General features: G+C 40.6%; 1 protein-coding gene across 1 annotated transcript; it reads left to right on the forward strand.

Moving 5' to 3' along the window:
* Positions 1-105: 105 nt before the first annotated feature.
* Positions 106-18573, forward strand: LOC128701591 (transmembrane protein 120 homolog). Its single transcript, XM_053795372.2, has 10 exons — positions 106-272; positions 3067-3185; positions 3572-3748; positions 5596-5688; positions 8048-8123; positions 10343-10484; positions 12376-12599; positions 14514-14677; positions 16195-16309; positions 17652-18573. Exons 1-10 carry the CDS (start codon positions 201-203, stop codon positions 17907-17909), a joined length of 1440 nt encoding a protein of 479 aa, XP_053651347.1. The 5' UTR covers positions 106-200; the 3' UTR covers positions 17910-18573.
* The last annotated feature ends 319 nt before the right edge of the window (positions 18574-18892 follow it).

Here is an 18892-nt window from a genome sequence, read left to right on the forward strand (position 1 = left end):
AGGAAAAAAATTAAATATATTTTTTCTTGTTCTTTATGAATAAAGGGAGAGAGAAAAATGTAGAAGAGGAAGAGATAATGGAAGATTTTGTAATTTTTGTTGATAGTTGAACGTGAGGGTTGGTAGTGGTTGCCAGACAAGTGTTGATGATGGATGTTGTGGAACTTTGTTGCTGATATTACTCCTCCTAAAGCACCAACATGGAGCACAACGCCATTGACGCCTGTATAGAGGAGTGGGAGACTCTTAGCAACGAGTACAGGGCGCTGGAGGTGTGTGAGGCGTCGTTATAACCAGTGTCTTGGTGATTCTACTTTGACTCCCCTGTATCTCGCCTGGACTTTGACCCTTGACTTGTTACCTGGTGGTACCTTGATCCCTGACTTGTTACCTGGTGGTACCTTGATCCCTGACTTGTTACCTGGTGGTACCTTGATCCCTGACTTGTTACCTGGTGGTACCTTGATCCCTGACTTGTTACCTGGTGGTACCTTGATCCCTGACTTGTTACCTGGTGGTACCTTGATCCCTGACTTGTTACCTGGTGGTACCTTGATCCCTGACTTGTTACCTGGTGGTACCTTGATCCCTGACTTGTTACCTGGTGGTACCTTGATCCCTGACTTGTTACCTGGTGGTACCTTGATCCCTGACTTGTTATCCCTGACTTGTTACCTGGTGGTACCTTGATCCCTGACTTGTTACCTGGTGGTACCTTGATCCCTGACTTGTTACCTGGTGGTACCTTGATCCCTGACTTGTTACCTGGTGGTACCTTGATCCCTGACTTGTTACCTGGTGGTACCTTGATCCCTGACTTGTTACCTGGTGGTACCTTGATCCCTGACTTGTTACCTGGTGGTACCTTGATCCCTGACTTGTTACCTGGTGGTACCTTGATCCCTGACTTGATACCTGGTGGTACCTTGATCCCTGACTTGATACCTGGTGGTACCTTGATCCCTGACTTGATACCTGGTGGTACCTTGATCCCTGACTTGATACCTGGTGGTACCTTGATCCCTGACTTGATACCTGGTGGTACCTTGATCCCTGACTTGATACCTGGTGGTACCTTGATCCCTGACTCGATACTTGGTGGTACCTTGATCCCTGACTTGATACCTGGTGGTACCTTGATCCCTGACTTGATACCTGGTGGTACCTTGATCTCTGACTTGTTACCTGGTGGTACCTTGATCCCTGACTTGTTACCTGGTGGTACCTTGATCCCTGACTTGATACCTGGTGGTACCTTGATCCCTGACTTGATACCTGGTGGTACCTTGATCCCTGACTTGTTACCTGGTGGTACCTTGATCCCTGACTTGTTACCTGGTGGTACCTTGATCCCTGACTTGTTACCTGGTGGTACCTTGATCCCTGACTTGTTACCTGGTGGTACCTTGATCCCTGACTTGTTACCTGGTGGTACCTTGATCCCTGACTTGTTACCTGGTGGTACCTTGATCCCTGACTTGTGACTTGTTACCTGGTGGTACCTTGATCCCTGACTTGTAAGCTGGTGGTACCTTGATCCCTGACTTGTTACCTGGTGGTACCTTGATCCCTGACTTGTAACCTGGTGGTACCTTGATCCCTGACTTGTAACCTGGTGGTACCTTGATCCCTGACTTGTAACCTGGTGGTACCTTGATCCCTGACTTGTAACCTGGTGGTACCTTGATCCCTGACTTGTAACCTGGTGGTACCTTGATCCCTGACTTGTTACCTGGTGGTACCTTGATCCCTGACTTGATACCTGGTGGTACCTTGATCCCTGACTTGATACCTGGTGGTACCTTGATCCCTGACTTGATACCTGGTGGTACCTTGATCCCTGACTTGATACCTGGTGGTACCTTGATCCCTGACTCGATACCTGGTGGTACCTTGATCCCTGACTCGATACCTGGTGGTACCTTGATCCCTGACTCGAAACCTGGTGGTACCTTGATCCCTGACTTGTAACCTGTGGGTACCTTGATCCCTGACGTGTTACCTGGTGGTATCTTGACCCCTCACTTGTTACCCGGTGGCGCTCTGGTCCCTGGCCCGTCACCTGGCGGCGCTCTGGTCCCTGGCCCGTCACCTGGCGGCGCTCTGGTCCCTGGCCCGTCACCTGGCGGCGCTCTGGTCCCTGGCCCGTCACCTGGCGGCGCTCTGGTCCCTGGCCCGTCACCTGGCGGCGCTCTGGTCCCTGGCCCGTCACCTGGCAGCGCTCTGGTCCCTGGCCCGTCACCTGGCGGCGCTCTGGTCCCTGGCCCGTCACCTGGCGGCGCTCTGGTCCCTGGCCCGTCACCTGGCGGCGCTCTGGTCCCTGGCCCGTCACCTGGCGGCGCTCTGGTCCCCGGCCCGTCACCGGGCGGCGCTCTGGTCCCCGGCCCGTTACCTGGCGGCGCTCTGGTCCCCGGCCCGTCACCTGGCGGCGCTCTGGTCCCCGGCCCGTCACCTGGCGGCGCTCTGGTCCCCGGCCCGTCACCTGGCGGCGCTCTGGTCCCCGGCCCGTCACCTGGCGGCGCTCTGGTCCCCGGCCCGTCACCTGGCGGCGCTCTGGTCCCCGGCCCGTCACCTGGCGGCGCTCTGGTCCCCGGCCCGTCACCTGGCGGCGCTCTGGTCCCCGGCCCGTCACCTGGCGGCGCTCTGGTCCCCGGCCCGTCACCTGGCGGCGCTCTGGTCCCCGGCCCGTCACCTGGCGGCGCTCTGGTCCCCGGCCCGTCACCTGGCGGCGCTCTGGTCCCCGGCCCGTCACCTGGCGGCGCTCTGGTCCCCGGCCCGTCACCTGGCGGCGCTCTGGTCCCCGGCCCGTCACCTGGCGGCGCTCTGGTCCCTGGCCCGTCACCTGGCGGCGCTCTGGTCCCTGGCCCGTCACCTGGCGGCGCTCTGGTCCCCGGCCCGTCACCTGGCGGCGCTCTGGTCCCCGGCCCGTCACCTGGCGGCGCTCTGGTCCTTGCATTAAATATGCATCTCCAATATTTCTCAACTTTATCTACTTGTGTTCACTTTGGCAGATAATGATTTTGTTTTGTTCCCAACTAGAAATGATTTTATAAAATATTCTTTCAGAAAATTCACAAGGAATATAGAGAGAAATTAGAAGACTTGACACAGTTGCAGCAGAAGTGCATCAAAGGGATCGCACACCAGCGTTATCGCATAAGTATAATCAAGCAATCCCTTAAAAAGTTAGTCTCAGTTTGTTTGTGTTTGAAGCCTTGGGTATTGCAATATTGTATATCATAAATTATTTTTGTATCTGAGAAGAATTGATAATGTAATATGAGGTACAGAATATTTTGATTCTTGCATTGGAGGGTTTGTTTTTAAAGGTTTTATATTGAATCCCCTCAGGGGAGGTTCTTTATGCCAGTGAGGGGCTCATAATCCAAGAAACTGGACTTACCCTTCCCTTCCTTGAACCTAAATGCCTCCCAGGCATTATGACCTGTATGGGTTTAGTGCTTCCCTATAATTAAATTGAATGGCAAGTCTCATGTTATTTAGTTTAGTTTTTATTGAAAATATTAGTGAAATATCTAATATTTAAAATTAATGGAGATGTGTTTGGCAGGTTAAATCATAAAGATGACCCAGACAACAGAGAGAGGAATCAACTACTACAGACTGACCTCATTCGTCGCAAGGCTCAGCTTTATGACATGGAAAATAACATTCCCAAGCCCAATGGTCTTTACCTCAAGATCATCCTTGGAAACATTAATGTTTCAATACTTAATAAAGAGGAGAAGTAAGTATGTGTGTGGTAAGTGTAGCCAAAGCTGTACCTAAAGAAAGTCCTTCTTAGAAGAAATTATTTTATTTTTTTTTATTATCACACCGGCCGATTCCCACCAAGGCAGGGTGGCCCGAAAAAGAAAAACTTTCACCATCATTCACTCCATCACTGTCTTGCCAGAAGGGTGCTTTACACTACAGTTTTTAAACTGCAACATTAACACCCCTCCTTCAGAGTGCAGGCACTGTACTTCCCATCTCCAGGACTCAAGTCCGGCCTGCCGGTTTCCCTGAATCCCTTCATAAATGTTACTTTGCTCACACTCCAACAGCACGTCAAGTATTAAAAACCATTTGTCTCCATTCACTCCTATCAAACACGCTCACGCATGCCTGCTGGAAGTCCAAGCCCCTCGCACACAAAACCTCCTTTACCCCCTCCCTCCAACCCTTCCTAGGCCGACCCCTACCCCGCCTTCCTTCCACTACAGACTGATACACTCTTGAAGTCATTCTGTTTCGCTCCATTCTCTCTACATGTCCGAACCACCTCAACAACCCTTCCTCAGCCCTCTGGACAACAGTTTTGGTAATCCCGCACCTCCTCCTAACTTCCAAACTACGAATTCTCTGCATTATATTCACACCACACATTGCCCTCAGACATGACATCTCCACTGCATATTACTGCATTTATGTACATTACTTTATGCACCAGTATTGTACTCTCCTTGTTTGCAGGGGTCAAAACAGCAGCTAGTCATAAGTCTTAACTACTGTCAGATAGCTTTACTATAATTACCTATTTGAGTTCATGGTGGGATGAGCTCTAGCTCATTGCCCTGCCTTTAAAATTGGTTTAACATATATAACTAACTGTCATATCTTCTTGAACCCCTGTATAGTCTGCTTTCTCCTTGCTCAACTAATTCCTCTTCATACTCTTATGTTAAAGAAACTTATTCTGATATCAGTGTTGCTCATCTGGCTTTGTAATTTTTCAGCTATGTCTTTGTAATTTTGTTACATCTTTGGTAAAGAGCCTCTGCTTGCCTACCTTGTATATCATGATCATACCCTTCTCTCTTGTTCTTATGTCTTCACATGACATAGACCTAATTCTTGCCTTCTTTGTTACTCTTCTCAGTTTAGGCTCTTTCATAGTTTGTAGTTATACCCTCTTCTTATATCAGTGTGGACTATTGGTTGTACAGCCATCATGAAAAAATAATTGGCCTAAAAATATATATGCATTAGTGATAAATATAATTATAGAAGTTGATAGTAATTCAGCATGATTTGATTATACAGTATTGTGAATTGATCATTTATTCATTGTTTCTTACACCCCATGACTTTTGTCTAATGCATGACTCTTCAATATAAAAAATAACTTAATTCAAAGCGTACTCATTTTCATGAATGTCAATATTAGTTTCGAGCAATGTATATTAAAAGATGATCAACAACATTTAAATAATTCTTAATATGTGTAATTTCAATATTGGCAGTTTGGAAGGATATGTTGTGTATCTTTATATGTGTATGCTTCTAGACTGTTGTATTCTGAGCACCTCTGCAAAAAACAGTGATAATGTGTGAGTGTGGTGAAAGTGTTGAATGATGATGAAAGTATTTTCTTTTTGGGGATTTTCTTTCTTTTTTGGGTCACCCTGCCTCGGTGGGAGACGGCCAACTTGTTGAAAAAAAAAAAAAAAAAAAAATGTGTAATTTCCTGTTATATGCAGCTTCATTGTTCACACCACTTCCAAGAACCTAACCCTCATGAACTACTGGGTTCAACTGTGTCAGATAAGTTATTGCCACTGACTAATGTCTTGTAATGTTTTCTGTCATCAGGTATCGCTATAAAGATGAGTACGAGAAGTTTAAACTTGTCATAAATCTGGTAGCTTTTGCCATCTCTACCTTCAATATCCTTACAAATATCAGGTAATTATTTGTATGCAGTAAAGTATTATTCTTATTAATGCTTAATGATTTATAAGTGTTTAAAATTGCTCCTTTATTAGTTTTGGTAATGGAAAATGTGAATAACTTTATGCACAGTAGAAAATGCTAATTCTAATCTGTAAAATATATGTGCAACAGCAAGTACAAATGCTGTAGAGCTTAAATGGAATGTGAACTGATTGTGATGTTTGGTAAGATGGAATACTGTTAATAACATGAATTTGTGAAAATGAAAAAACTGTCATAATCTGTGTAGGGGTTTTACATGTGAACACGACTTCAAGAGTAGAGACTCTCTCAACACTCGTCAAAGGTAGGGTAGCACATAATTTTAATAGTGATTACTTTAATGGCATGAATATTGTTAATGGGTGATGAAATGTGCCTAAATTACATACGAGTGGGAAAGCTGAGTGACTGCCATGCATTGAAATTACTATAAATAGTTTTTATGGGCAGAGTAAAATGGTGACTTTTTGTAATTTTAAAATCTACACCAGCTGTCTCCCAAGGCTGGGTAGCCCAAATAATGAAACATTAACCACCGTCACTTAGTAGTTGCTTTGCCAGATTTGTGCAAACATTACAAATTCCAATGACCCTCCAAACTGAAACATCCCTACCCCTACTTCAGAGAACAGGCATTGTACTTTCCACCTCTGGGTCTCAAGTTTGGTTAACTGGTTTCTCTAAATCATTTCATAAATGTTACTTTCCTCACATTCCAACAGCATGTCAAATCCTTGGAACAACTCTTCTCCATTCTGACTCCACACCTACATAGCTGCTAGAGGCTCCAGAGTTTATCACTTTCAACCTCCTTCATATCCTTCCTCCAACCTTCCCTGAGACATTCCTTATCCCTCCCACCCTTGATTTGTACACCTCTTGGTCATCCTATTTTAGTCCATTCTTTTTCTTTTTAAATTCCTAAACTATCCCATTCCTCCCCTGCCTTCTGAATTATACCTCTTATAAACCTAGACCAACATATTTGCACAATCTGAATTCTTGACACCTTCACTGCCTCCAGCTCTGTCCTTGCTACAATATTCAAAGCCCATGTCTTGTACCCACATAAGAGCTGATACCAGTAGACTGGTACTTTTTCCTTTTTGCCTTCAGAGATAAATTTATATCCACAGGACTTTGTCCTTGGAGGTAGAGGGGAATGTATGAGTATAGTTTTACCAACGCTCTTATATGGGTGTGAAGCATGGGTGATGAATGTTGCAGCGAGGAGAAGGCTGGAGGCAGTGGAGATGTCATGTCTGAGAGCAATGTGTGGTGTGAATATAATGCAGAGAATTCGTAGTTTGGAAGTTAGGAGGAGGTGCGGGATTACCAAAACTGTTGTCCAGAGGGCTGAGGAAGGGTTGTTGAGGTGGTTCGGACATGTGGAGAGAATGGAGCGAAACAGAATAACTTCAAGAGTGTATCAGTCTGTAGTGGAAGGAAGGTGGAGTAGGGGTCGGCCTAGGAAAGGTTGGAGGGAGGGGGTAAAGGAGGTTTTGTGTGCGAGGGGCTTGGACTTCCAGCAGGCATGCGTGAGCGTGTTTGATAGGAGTGAATGGAGACAAATGGTTTTTAATACTTGACGTGCTGTTGGAGTGTGAGCAAAGTAACATTTATGAAGGGATTCAGGGAAACCGGCAGGCCGGACTTGAGTCCTGGAGATGGGAAGTACAGTGCCTGCACTCTGAAGGAGGGGTGTTAATGTTGCAGTTTAAAAACTGTAGTGTAAAGCACCCTTCTGGCAAGACAGTGATGGAGTGAATGATGGTGAAAGTTTTTTCTTTTTCGGGCCACCCTGCCTTGGTGGGAATCTGCCAGTGTGATAATAAAATAAAAATAGATACCTCAACACTTGTTTTTCCTTTATTCTATAGTTCACCTTATCATTCATGGACCCATCTAACAATACATTGCCTCCTAAATATCAAAATGCTTTTACTTCATACTCATCTTCTCCAGTTTGATATTGTTTTTACCCTAACTGTTTGTTACTCTCATCACCTTGCTCTTCTGTATGTTCACTCTTATTCTTGTACACCCTCCTATACTCCTCCATCGACCTTTGCAACTTCTCTTCAGAATCTCCCAAAAAGACTGTCATTGACAAACAGTAACAGTGACAATTTTTACATCTTAAAAATATTGTTTTTAATCCCACACCTCTTCTCAACACCCTAGTATTCACTTTTTTCAGCTCCATCTATAATTATATAAATATATAAGTACCTTGGTTCTAGTGCTCTTTGCACCGTCTCTAAATCATATACATGCAATAAACAAGAAATCATTAATTGAAATTAATGCAATATTTTATGCATTGCAGGACAGCTGATCTCATTCACATGTTCCTCTTGGTGTGGTACTACTGCACCTTAACCATCAGGGAAAGCATTCTCAAGGTTTGTAAGACAGGGAAGAAAAGACTGTTTCCTAGGTCTAAAGTACAGTACTGTATTGGAAAGCCTTACAATAAATAAGGCATTTATGGTGTCTTTCCAACATGTTGATATTATAGCATTTCATTTTGTTTTATATGCAGATTTTCTCAGACTTTTTATCTGCTCATTTTGTACAGATTTTGTTAATGTTTGTATTACTTTCATTTAGAGTACTATTAAAAAGTACCATTGCTCTTTTTTCCATAATGTATTGTCCTCTCACTAGGCCCATTTATTACTAATCAGTTTTGCTACTGTAGCATTAAGTATGGATCATTTTTGTAGGGTATAACTTTGGAATACAAGACCCCAAGGTGGTCATAGTGCTGTATAAATGTTTGTTCTCTTACTTCAATCAAGTCACTGGATATAAGAGTTGATGCATGCTTTATTAGGCTTCATGGGGCATATAGATCTACATGAAACAGTTAAAGGAGTACAGTGAACACTATAAAACTAACTAATAGAGGGGGAGGAGTGTCCATCTTAGCAAAAATCCGTTATATTTAAAGTTATATGCTGATGTAGTCTGCTTAATTGATTGACAACCAGACATAAATCCCCCCAATAAAAGACTTGGTCTTGTGTACTGGTCAACCAAACATACTCAGCATAAATTAGAGTACAAAACAGTATTATGCTATTATACAGTACAGTGCAATCCAGTCGAGTACAGTACAGGAAATTTTCTTACATTTTCTGGTGGATAGATGAGGTGACAGATGTACAGTATTCCAATTCTTGGGCCAATTTCATGTTTCCTAGGAAAAGCTGAAGAACTATTTAGTCTAGTGGCTACACTGCATAGCTTATGCTGTAAGCTTTTCCTTGCTTCTATGAGTGTCACACTGCTTTGCTACTCCTCCCTCCTGGGCTACTGAAATGCCAGCCTCCAGCTTCCCTATTGCTATTTTTGCTTAAGTCAAGGTCACATGCTTCTTGGCACTATCACTTGCTTTGGAGGCCATTATTAATAATGTACAGGGAATTTTAATAAAATTATAAACTCTGAAAATCCATGGAAAAATGGGAGACAAAATGACTATGGCATGTGAGCACAGACTGTCACTGACCCTACTGCCCAGGAACAATTAAAATGGATGTGTCCATCGTGAAGCCAGGACCAACTCTCCCTCAGTGGCCACCTAGCTCTCTTGCAGTGCTCCCCTTCCTTTGTATTTGACTGGCTCGTCCTCCTTATTTCCCACTTCTACCACTACCACTACTACTACCTCTTCTACTACTACAACTACTGATAAAATTAAGACATGTGCGACGTCTGGCTGTCTTTGTTGTGGACGTTTCGCCATCCAGTGGCTGGCTGGATGGCAAAACGTCTGCGATAGGGATGCCCGGGTGTTGCGCGTGTCTTAATTTCATCTTGTTGGTATTATATACCATTCTTGTACTACTACTACTACTACTACTACTACTACTACTTACTACTACTTACTACTACTACTACTTACTACTACTACTACTTACTACTACTACTACTTACTACTACTACTACTTACTACTACTACTTACTACTTACTACTACTACTTACTACTACTACTTACTACTACTACTACTTACTACTACTACTACTTACTACTACTACTACTTACTACTACTACTACTTACTACTACTACTACTACTACTACTACTACCACCACCTCTCCCTGCCTATATATAGCTGTCCTACTCCACTTATGGTTAGTGTGACTTTGTCAGTGGTCCAAGTCGGACCGAAACATCGTCGTAAGCTTCTCTCTTTTATGTGCGAGTTATTTGTGTACAGTCACTCTTTAAATGGACATGTTAAGCCTTTGTCCAGCCAGATTTTTATGGTTGTTTTAGCCATATCTGTGTTATGGAGGTTTATTTTATCGAGGCCTTACTGTAGTGTATTTGGTGTCCCAAGTATTTGGGAGGGCCACCTCACTGGCCAGTTGAGAGGAGGTCACTTTTTGCAAAGATTAAAATGTACTGAACATGTCTTCTACATTTATTAAAAATGAAATCCAACCCCAAGGCTTTTGTTATTGTACTGTACTGTAGCTTAGCACAGTATACAGTATTGCCTTTAATTTTTGGTATTCATACTGTGACCTTGTAATTCTTCATTTTAAGAAATTAGTTTTGTGTATTTATTACTCTGACAACTTTCTCCAAAAATTTTCACCTTGTTTACAGGTGAATGGTTCAAGAATCAAGGGCTGGTGGAGAGCACATCACTTCATATCAACTATTCTGTCCGGTATTTTGCTAATTTGGCCTAATGGGGAAACCTACTATGCATTCCGCAAGCAGTTCATGTTATTCAATATGTATATTAGTAAGTGTTATTTGTATAAATTTCAGTTTGACACAAAATGTATAAAAAAATTTTTTTATATCTACTGTGCCACACTTTTCAAAAACTTTTTAAGTTTTAATCACTGAATTCATTAATCAAACGCATATTAACAGGTAGTACTGAAATTTTCCTCCATCAGAAATTAAGTAAATTCTTATTACATTTAGCTAAGAGAACTTGCTTTGAAAGACTGTGCGTGTGCCACTTGGTCAAAACAGTGAGGTTGCATAAACATGAATGATAGATAGTAAAACTGTAGAAATTTGACACGGTAATATTTATAAAAAGACAGTAATATATGCTAAAATTGAAAATGAAAGCTTGTAAAACAGAAGTGCTTTAGTGCTCATGAAACACTGTGGTATTCCTAGACATCTTCCAGTATACACTGCATCAGCCAAACTTTTAATAGCATGTTTAGAAGTACAGTGGCTGGAAATTTAAAGATCTGTTGTTTGATGTAGCATGAATATTATGCAGAAAATAAGTGTTTTAAAGTTATTGCATATTTCATATATACTCTTATAATTGTACTTGTGTACCTGTATCTAAACTAACTAACGCACTGTGATGGCATGCAGGTATACGTTAAAATCGCCGAGCATCTCTAGTGTTGAAGAGAGGGTGAGAAGTTTTGTTTGCCAAGGGGCTTAGATATGCAGCAGGCATGTGTAAGCATATTAGATAAGAGTGAATGGAAATGAATGGTTTTTGGGACTTGATGAGCTGTTGAGGTGTGAGGAGGGTAATATTTTGTGAAGGGATTTAGGGAAACCAGTGAGCCGGACTTGAGTCCTGGAGATGGGAAGTACAATTCCTGCACTTTTAAGGATGGGTTTGGGATATTTGCTGATTTGAGTGACATCTGAACTGTCATATCTACACGCCTCTGCAAAGACAGTGATTACAGCCTCTCCTCACTTAGCGACTTGTTTACCTACGACTTGGACTTACAACGTGCTCTCTGACCAGTAAGCATACCTAAATAATGTATATTAGAGCAGATTTCCTCTATTCTGTTTATTACAATATACAGTACACTACTGTATAAACATTTTAAAATATACTAATAATGTTGTAAATGGTACAAAGGTGACATTAAAGCAATATCAAAGAAGGTTGACATAAACCCACTACCATTGTAGTATGTTCCTCGTTTAGCAACGAATTTGTTTGCCGATGCGGTATTAGGAATGGAACTCTGTCGTTAAGTGAGGAGAGGCTGTATATGTGAATTACAGTGAGTGTTGAATGATGGTGGAAGAGTTTTTCATTTTTGGGCCACTCTGCCTGGTAGGAGATGGCCTGCTTTTTTCATAAAAAAAAAAAAAATCCACTCTTTGGTGAATATTGTTAGATATTTTCATTAATCCATCTATATTTTTTCAACATTATATAACAAATAAGTTACATATCATATAAACAAAATATATACAATCATTGTAAAACAAACTTAATTGTGAGGTGTGGTAGCCAGATGGACTACCACACCTGACTTCCTACAATAAATACTACTTGCCTCTCGCTCTTCATTAAGACTTCAAATATTTTAAAGTAAATGATGAGTGTACTGTATGTGCACTTTACTTTTTTATGCCTAGTTCTAGTGCTAACTTAATATATGATAGTGTAAATGTGTTCATAGGCATTTATATGTATTTATAAGTGGGGAAAAAAAGGGTGATTCACCCTACAGCAGTTTCTGCCATATGGCAGTATCCTGGAACCTAACCTGCCATGTAAGCAGGACCCACCTGTAAATTGGTTATCAAGGTACAAGGCCACCTAATTTTTAAGAGAGTTAGTGTTGGATTTTGAATCGTCAAAACATACAAAGATAATGCCAATTAATGAAATGGTTTTTCTTCAGGTTTTGTACAGTACCTGTTGTTCATGTACCAGCGTGGCTGTCTCTACCGACTCAAAGCTCTTGGGGAAAGCCACAATATGGATATTACAGTTGAAGGCTTTCACCACTGGATGTGGCGTGGTCTTGGATTCATTATACCCTTTCTCTTAATAGGATATTTGTGGGAGCTTTATAATGCTTACACACTCTACGTCCTCTCCTTTACTGAAAATGCAGAATGGCACGTAAGTTGAATTAAGAGTTTGGATTATGGTTGGTATGTTTTGTTGACAGCTCTACTTTTATGGCATGGAATACAGGAGTAAGATAATTATTAAAATAAATACCAGAAAAGCCTGGCCCAAGGTTGGGCTCTGGTAGTAGAAATAATCTATGCACTCATCAGAGATAAGTGGAGAGGGCCAATGTGTTTAAAGTTAAATGCTGCACAAAAGGGTTAGTGCTTAAGAGAGGAATGTGTGAGAGTACAGAAGTAGAAGACTTAATGGATTATTGACCTTGTAGGGACACAGCAATAAAATCGAGCAGTGAAGCTTATATTTGTTGGGTTCCTTGAGTACCCTTCCTTAGGCTGCATCCTGCAACAGTCTGCTAATACTTAAGGTATCTACTTGGTGAACTGTGCAACTGGTGTAAAGGAACTTGCATATGTTTCATCTTGCCTAAGGGTTTAACCCTTTCAGGGTCCGTCCCGTAGATCTACGGCTTTACGTTCAGGGTCCAAACCGTAGATCTACGCCATGAGCTCAGCTCACTCTGATAAACTGTGAGTGGTACATTTGGGCCTAGATAAGAGAGAATACATCTGTGTGGTATGTGTGCACCACATAAAACAGATCCTGCAGCACACTGTGTATAATTAGAGAAAAAAATGAAATCATGATTTTTCAATTAAAACAGCAACTTTGCAGTGTTTTTTCGTATGTTTTTTATAGTTGTATTTGCGATTTCTTGGTCTCATTTGATAGAATGGAAGACATATTACAGAAATAGAGATGATTTTGATTGGTTTTAGCACTGGAAATGGCTTGAAACTGAGCTCAAAGTAGCAGAAATGTTAAATTTTTGCCGATATTCAAGAGTAAACAAACGACCTCACACGTCTAATATACATTCACAAATATGGTGATGATATTTATACAATTATTACAGTATTGCATAACAGTAAATCTTCTATTTTTTGGTGTGAATAAAAATTCATTATGTGAATAAAAAATCAAAATTGGAATTTTTTTGTAAAGCCTCAAAACATAACTAATGAACAGAGGAAATGTTAGTTTAGTGCCAGGAATGCCTACATTGTTCATTCTGGACCCTATTTTGAAATTGGAATATTTTGAACTTTGTGTTAAATTGGCCAAATTAACAATTTCCGATCACTTTATTTTGTAGTTGAAACAGTTGACTTGGCGATTTCTTGTGCTCAATCGATAGAATAGAAGTAATACTAGTGAAATAGCTAAGAATTTGGTTGATTGGAATAATGTAATTGGCCTAAAATGGGAGTCAAAGTCGGCAAAATCGTCGATTCGTAAATATCGCTGACGCATCAAAATTCGCGAGAGCATAATTTCGTCAATTTTCCACCAAATTTCGTACTTTTTGTTTTATTACCTTCACAAAAAGATTCTTTACGATTTCATAAGAAAATTCTTGGACACTGGTGCGTGACTCCTGATTTGGGCCTTGGACCCTGAAAGGGTTAAACTAAGGTTCTTTCAGTTACAAGCCAAATACATTACCACACAGCTGTAAGGGTACAAAACTAGAGGTTGTTAGTTTTCGTCTTTGCAAAAGCTCTAATCTCAGTAATGTTTGACAGTGTTTGGTTCACAAGAAAGTCTAAGGTGGATAGAGCAGATAAAAAAATATTAAATGTTTTTAACATTTTTGCTTTTAAATGTGAACTACGTGCCATAACACGAACTGTGAGCCAGACTTCCTAAAACAGTGTGTGTGTGTATTTTAGGAACTTCTTGAACTATCAAACTACTAAATTTAATAAACTGTGCATTGATTGTGTTTGGGTTTGTGTACTCGCTTATGTGATTGCACCTGAAATTCATTTGTGCATATATACATCTATATCTATAGTGAAAGTCTGGCTGTTTAACTGTCTTTAATTCTATCATTTTCAGGTATCATCACTGGCTATTCTATTCCTCATCCTGTTTCTGGGAAACACCCTCACTACCTTATCAGTCATCCCTCAGAAGATCAAGGAACGTATGAAATTCAAGTATCGCTTCACTCGCCTTGATAAGTATATCTGGACCCACAAAAAAAGACGGGTGTCTTTCAGGTGCATTTTTGCTTTTTGTTTTTGATTTGTCTTTTTTTTATGAAGTGTTCCACTTATTTTTTGAGATGCATAATTGGTAAATGTATGGTGGATTAATACAGTGTATTTTTTAATTTGTAAAGGAATGTGTAATTTAAAAAAAAAATACAGTAATGATACTTATTTTTGAGGAGAGAAATTCAGTACATGTATTGATATTTCTGTTAAAATGACCACAGTTATAGAATTAATCAAATTATAGTAGTATATTTTCTTTTTATACACCCATAAACTGTTTTATCACCCAGATATTCTTGAACCCCTGACAGTTCGGAGAACTACTAGAGGCATATCTGCACTTTTACATTAGGAGTGAGACATGTTTCTGTTACACACTGTATTCTTATACATATCACAGTTTTGCAACTTGATAATTTTCATATTGATGTTTTCAACATCCTGGCCATCTCCTACCAAGGCAGGATGACCCAAAAAAGAAACACTTGCATGTGTCAGTATAACTAATATATTACTCTTTATAAGTTTGGTTAGGCAAGACTTTATTTCTGATGTGGTCACTGACTTTATCATGTTTAAGCTTAAGCATCAGAACCATCCATTTTGAGTTTGAATGTTTGTTTTTGGCCATTTTAATTTGGCCTCCCTCTGGAACACGGCTGTTACTTTAGTTGCAAGGAATCTATTGCTCGTGTACACAGAGGGTTAATATTTGATACAGTAACAAATATAATCCTAGCTAATGCACTGGTACTAAAATACTATACTAAAATGCATTAAAGACCAGGTATTTCCAAAGTTTTTGCTTTAGTCTACTTTTCTGGCACTGAATATTCCTCTTCTGTGTGCAAATGCCAACTCTTCCCCAAAGGAAGGGTAAGGTTGGGGAATAAGTGACATAAGCTGCTTGCGTCGCTGGCACTTTCTTCTTGTACATTTGCTGTTGCTATTTAAAATAACATTGGATTTTTTTTTTCTGTACCTTGACGGTCATCTCCCACCAAGGTTGGGTGGTCCAACAAAAGGAAACTCTTTTATTTAATTGCTGTCTTGTCAGAGGTGTGCTGACTTCACAGTTCAGATTACCATCCAGTTACAAAATCTCCATCTCTCCTTCACAGTGCAGGCACTTCCCTTCCCACCTCCCTGTTTTGAGACTCTATGACCGCGGGTTCAATCCCGGCCGGGGGTATGGTTTCCCTTCATGAGTGTTACCATGCTCTTGCTCTAACAACACCTCTGTTAAAAATAACTTGTCTTCATTCACCTCTGACACGCTCGCACAAGCTTGCTGGATGCTCAAGACCCTAAACTATTCAGCCACCTTTACCCCTCTCCCTCCAACCATTCCTGGGACATCCCCTACCCCACCTACCTTTCACCCCAAATTTATGAATCCCCTCTCATTGTATTCTCCTTCCTCTAAATGCCAAAACACCTCATTCTAATTTATGCCAATAAATTTTTTTGCCATGTATCAAAGGCAGGTAGCATTCTACATAAATCTATTATTACTGCAGGAATCCTGAGTCCCCTCAGCGACGTACTCCAGCTGCAAGAGCTGCTTCTTTCTCCTACAAGAGGCCAGAGGCCAAAGTTGCTGATGAAACCCACACCACCTTTCCTGTGCCACAGGTACTGGTCCAGTTGCATGTAATATTTATAGAAACCGTAGGCTGTATCTTTTGTGCAGTTTGTAAGGCTAGTAGTCATTCTAGCTAGAGTATAACATGAGAGAATGAGTGACTGAGGATGGTAGTAAAAAAGATGGTGACTGTGTGAATGATTACTGTGATTGAATGAAACAGGAATGAACATTAGAATGAGTTTTTTCTATGTGTACATTCACTGTAAATGTTGAAGATTGTCTTTGTCTGCTGCATAGATTTGAGGATCATTAAGGATTTGTCTTTAAATTTTTGAAAAAAGTGAATTATTGCATGGGTGACTCGAGTTCAGATACCAAGAGTTGGTGTCTGCTGTAGCATAAAGATTATCATCTGAGAGAGTTAAATGTTAAGAATGAATCATTAAAAAATATCAAAAGGTTTGAAATTATGGTTAAATGTAGAATTCAGAAAAAAATCATTCCTAGTTAGAAGATTGTGTGGGAGACGACCAACTTGTTGAAAAAAAATACATTAAAAAAGAGCATTGGAAAGAAAGCTAATATAACCAGGAATTTTAAAAATTGTATACGTATATACAAATACAGTGGACCCCCGGTTAACAATATTTTTTTCATTCCAGAAGTATGTTCAGGTGCCAGTACTGACCGAATTTGTTCCCATAAGGAATATTGTAAAGTAGATTAGTCCATTTCAGACCCCCAAACATACACGTACAAACGCACTTGCATAAATACACTTGCATAATTGGTCGCATTGGGAGGTGATCGTTAAGCGGGGGTCCACTGTATACAAATGAATGTTTAAAAAAGAAACTGTTATGTAATAGTAAAACATAAGGCTTTCTAAGGAATGGCAAGTTGATTCCCAAGCATGAATGAGTTGAGGAAAGAATATCTGTCAGATGAATCATTGGGGAAAAAAAAGCAGTACAAAAAAAAAGGTAGGGGTGGGGTTAGAACCCATGGCAAGAGTCTTAAAACTCCAGCTGGCTATGCACTGGCCTGGAGTTTTACAACTTGCTTACCATGGGTTCTAACCCCACCTGTACTGTGGCTTCTTTGCAACTGTCATTATGATTTCATAAGTCAAGCAGTACAAAATATTGACTAGAGTTTTTAGTTGAAAGGCCATTCTAGCAGTGAAAAGGGGGTAGTAGACCTTTAGAGTTGAGAATTAAGTTTAAGGGGATGGGGAGAGTCTTCAAGGTGAATTTGGCTTCTTTAAAAAGTTTTCATTATACATGAAATTTTAGATGCACTGAATGTTGGTATTAGCCATTGTTATGCAAGAATTTCTGTTGTGTATTAATTTATACTCCAATTTTTAGTAGTTAATTTGTTTTACAGGCAAACTCTCCAGATATTGGAAATGAAATAGTGATAAATGAAGACGAGGCAAATTGTGAAGAAAAAAAATTACTAGAGATGCTAGATGATGTCGCAAAAAATATTGACTTTGAGACAGTTGACAAAGAAAACAACGACGATTTTAATGTCGAAGCTGTAAATGGAGGAAATGAAGAGGAAAATGTTAATGTGCTTGCCAGATGTGAAGCTGCTGAACTAAAAGAAAGTTTCTCTGATGAAACAAAGAAGGACAAATAAATATTGGCTTCATGAGCAAGCATTTAATTCAAATTATTCTTGATGAATTACAGGTATTGTACATTCTTCCAATTATGAATAATATAAAAGCATGATTGATCCATACATGGTATATAATTGAAAGAGTTTTATGGGTTTCTTGCCAATTGACTTTCAAATAAATTTTTTGTACTGTAAAAGTTAGGGATGAAAAGGACTCTGGCCATTTATTAAATAATTTATTTTGAAGTATTTCAAGAAATAAAATCACATTTACATGTATACTGATAGAAGTATTGGTAAATGTACATGAAAATTTTTCTCCTGACAATCAAGGGAGATAAAGTACAGACACCAGTAATTTGTACTAGCCCTCCCAATGCCTTTGTCCAGCCTCTCGTCCACATGCCTGGTAAGAAATATGTCTGGACTTGCCTGTTCTGTTTTCCGTACAGTTCTCAGGTAATCATATTAGTGTTCTCTACCCAACTGATTTTCATATAAACTCCAGTCATCCTCTGTACTTCAGAGTTTTAAATTGTTTTTTTTTTCTCTCTCTCTGTCTCTCTCTCTGTCTCTCTCTGTCTCTGTCTCTCTGTCTCTGTCTCTCTCTCTGTCTGTCTCTCTCTCTGTCTGTCTCTCTCTCTGTCTGTCTCTCTCTCTCTCTGTCTCTCTCTCTGTCTCTGTCTCTGTCTCTCTCTCTCTCTCTGTCTCTCTCTGTCTCTCTCTCTCTCTGTCTCTCTCTCTGTCTCTCTCTCTGTCTCTCTGTCTCTCTCTCTGTCTCTCTGTCTCTCTCTCTGTCTCTCTCTGTCTCTCTCTGTCTCTCTCTCTCTCTGTCTCTCTCTCTGTCTCTCTCTCTCTCTGTCTGTCTGTCTCTCTGTCTCTCTCTGTCTGTCTCTCTGTCTCTCTCTGTCTCTCTCTGTCTCTGTCTCTCTGTCTGTCTGTCTCTCTCTGTCTCTGTCTGTCTCTCTGTCTGTCTCTGTCTGTCTCTCTGTCTCTGTCTC

Source organism: Cherax quadricarinatus, chromosome 78, assembly GCF_038502225.1.
Source record: "Cherax quadricarinatus isolate ZL_2023a chromosome 78, ASM3850222v1, whole genome shotgun sequence".
NCBI lineage: Eukaryota > Metazoa > Arthropoda > Malacostraca > Decapoda > Parastacidae > Cherax > Cherax quadricarinatus.

What these genes read in the sequence shown, in the direction of transcription:
- LOC128701591 (XM_053795372.2), top strand. Translation starts at nt 201, where the DNA reads ATGGAGCACAACGCCATTGACGCCTGTATAGAGGAGTGGGAGACTCTT. An exon ending in AATATCCTTACAAATATCAG is followed by an intron (nt 5,689 to 8,047) that starts GTAATTATTTGT and finishes TATGCATTGCAG; the next exon opens with GACAGCTGATCTCATTCACA. An exon ending in GTTATTCAATATGTATATTA is followed by an intron (nt 10,485 to 12,375) that starts GTAAGTGTTATT and finishes GTTTTTCTTCAG; the next exon opens with GTTTTGTACAGTACCTGTTG.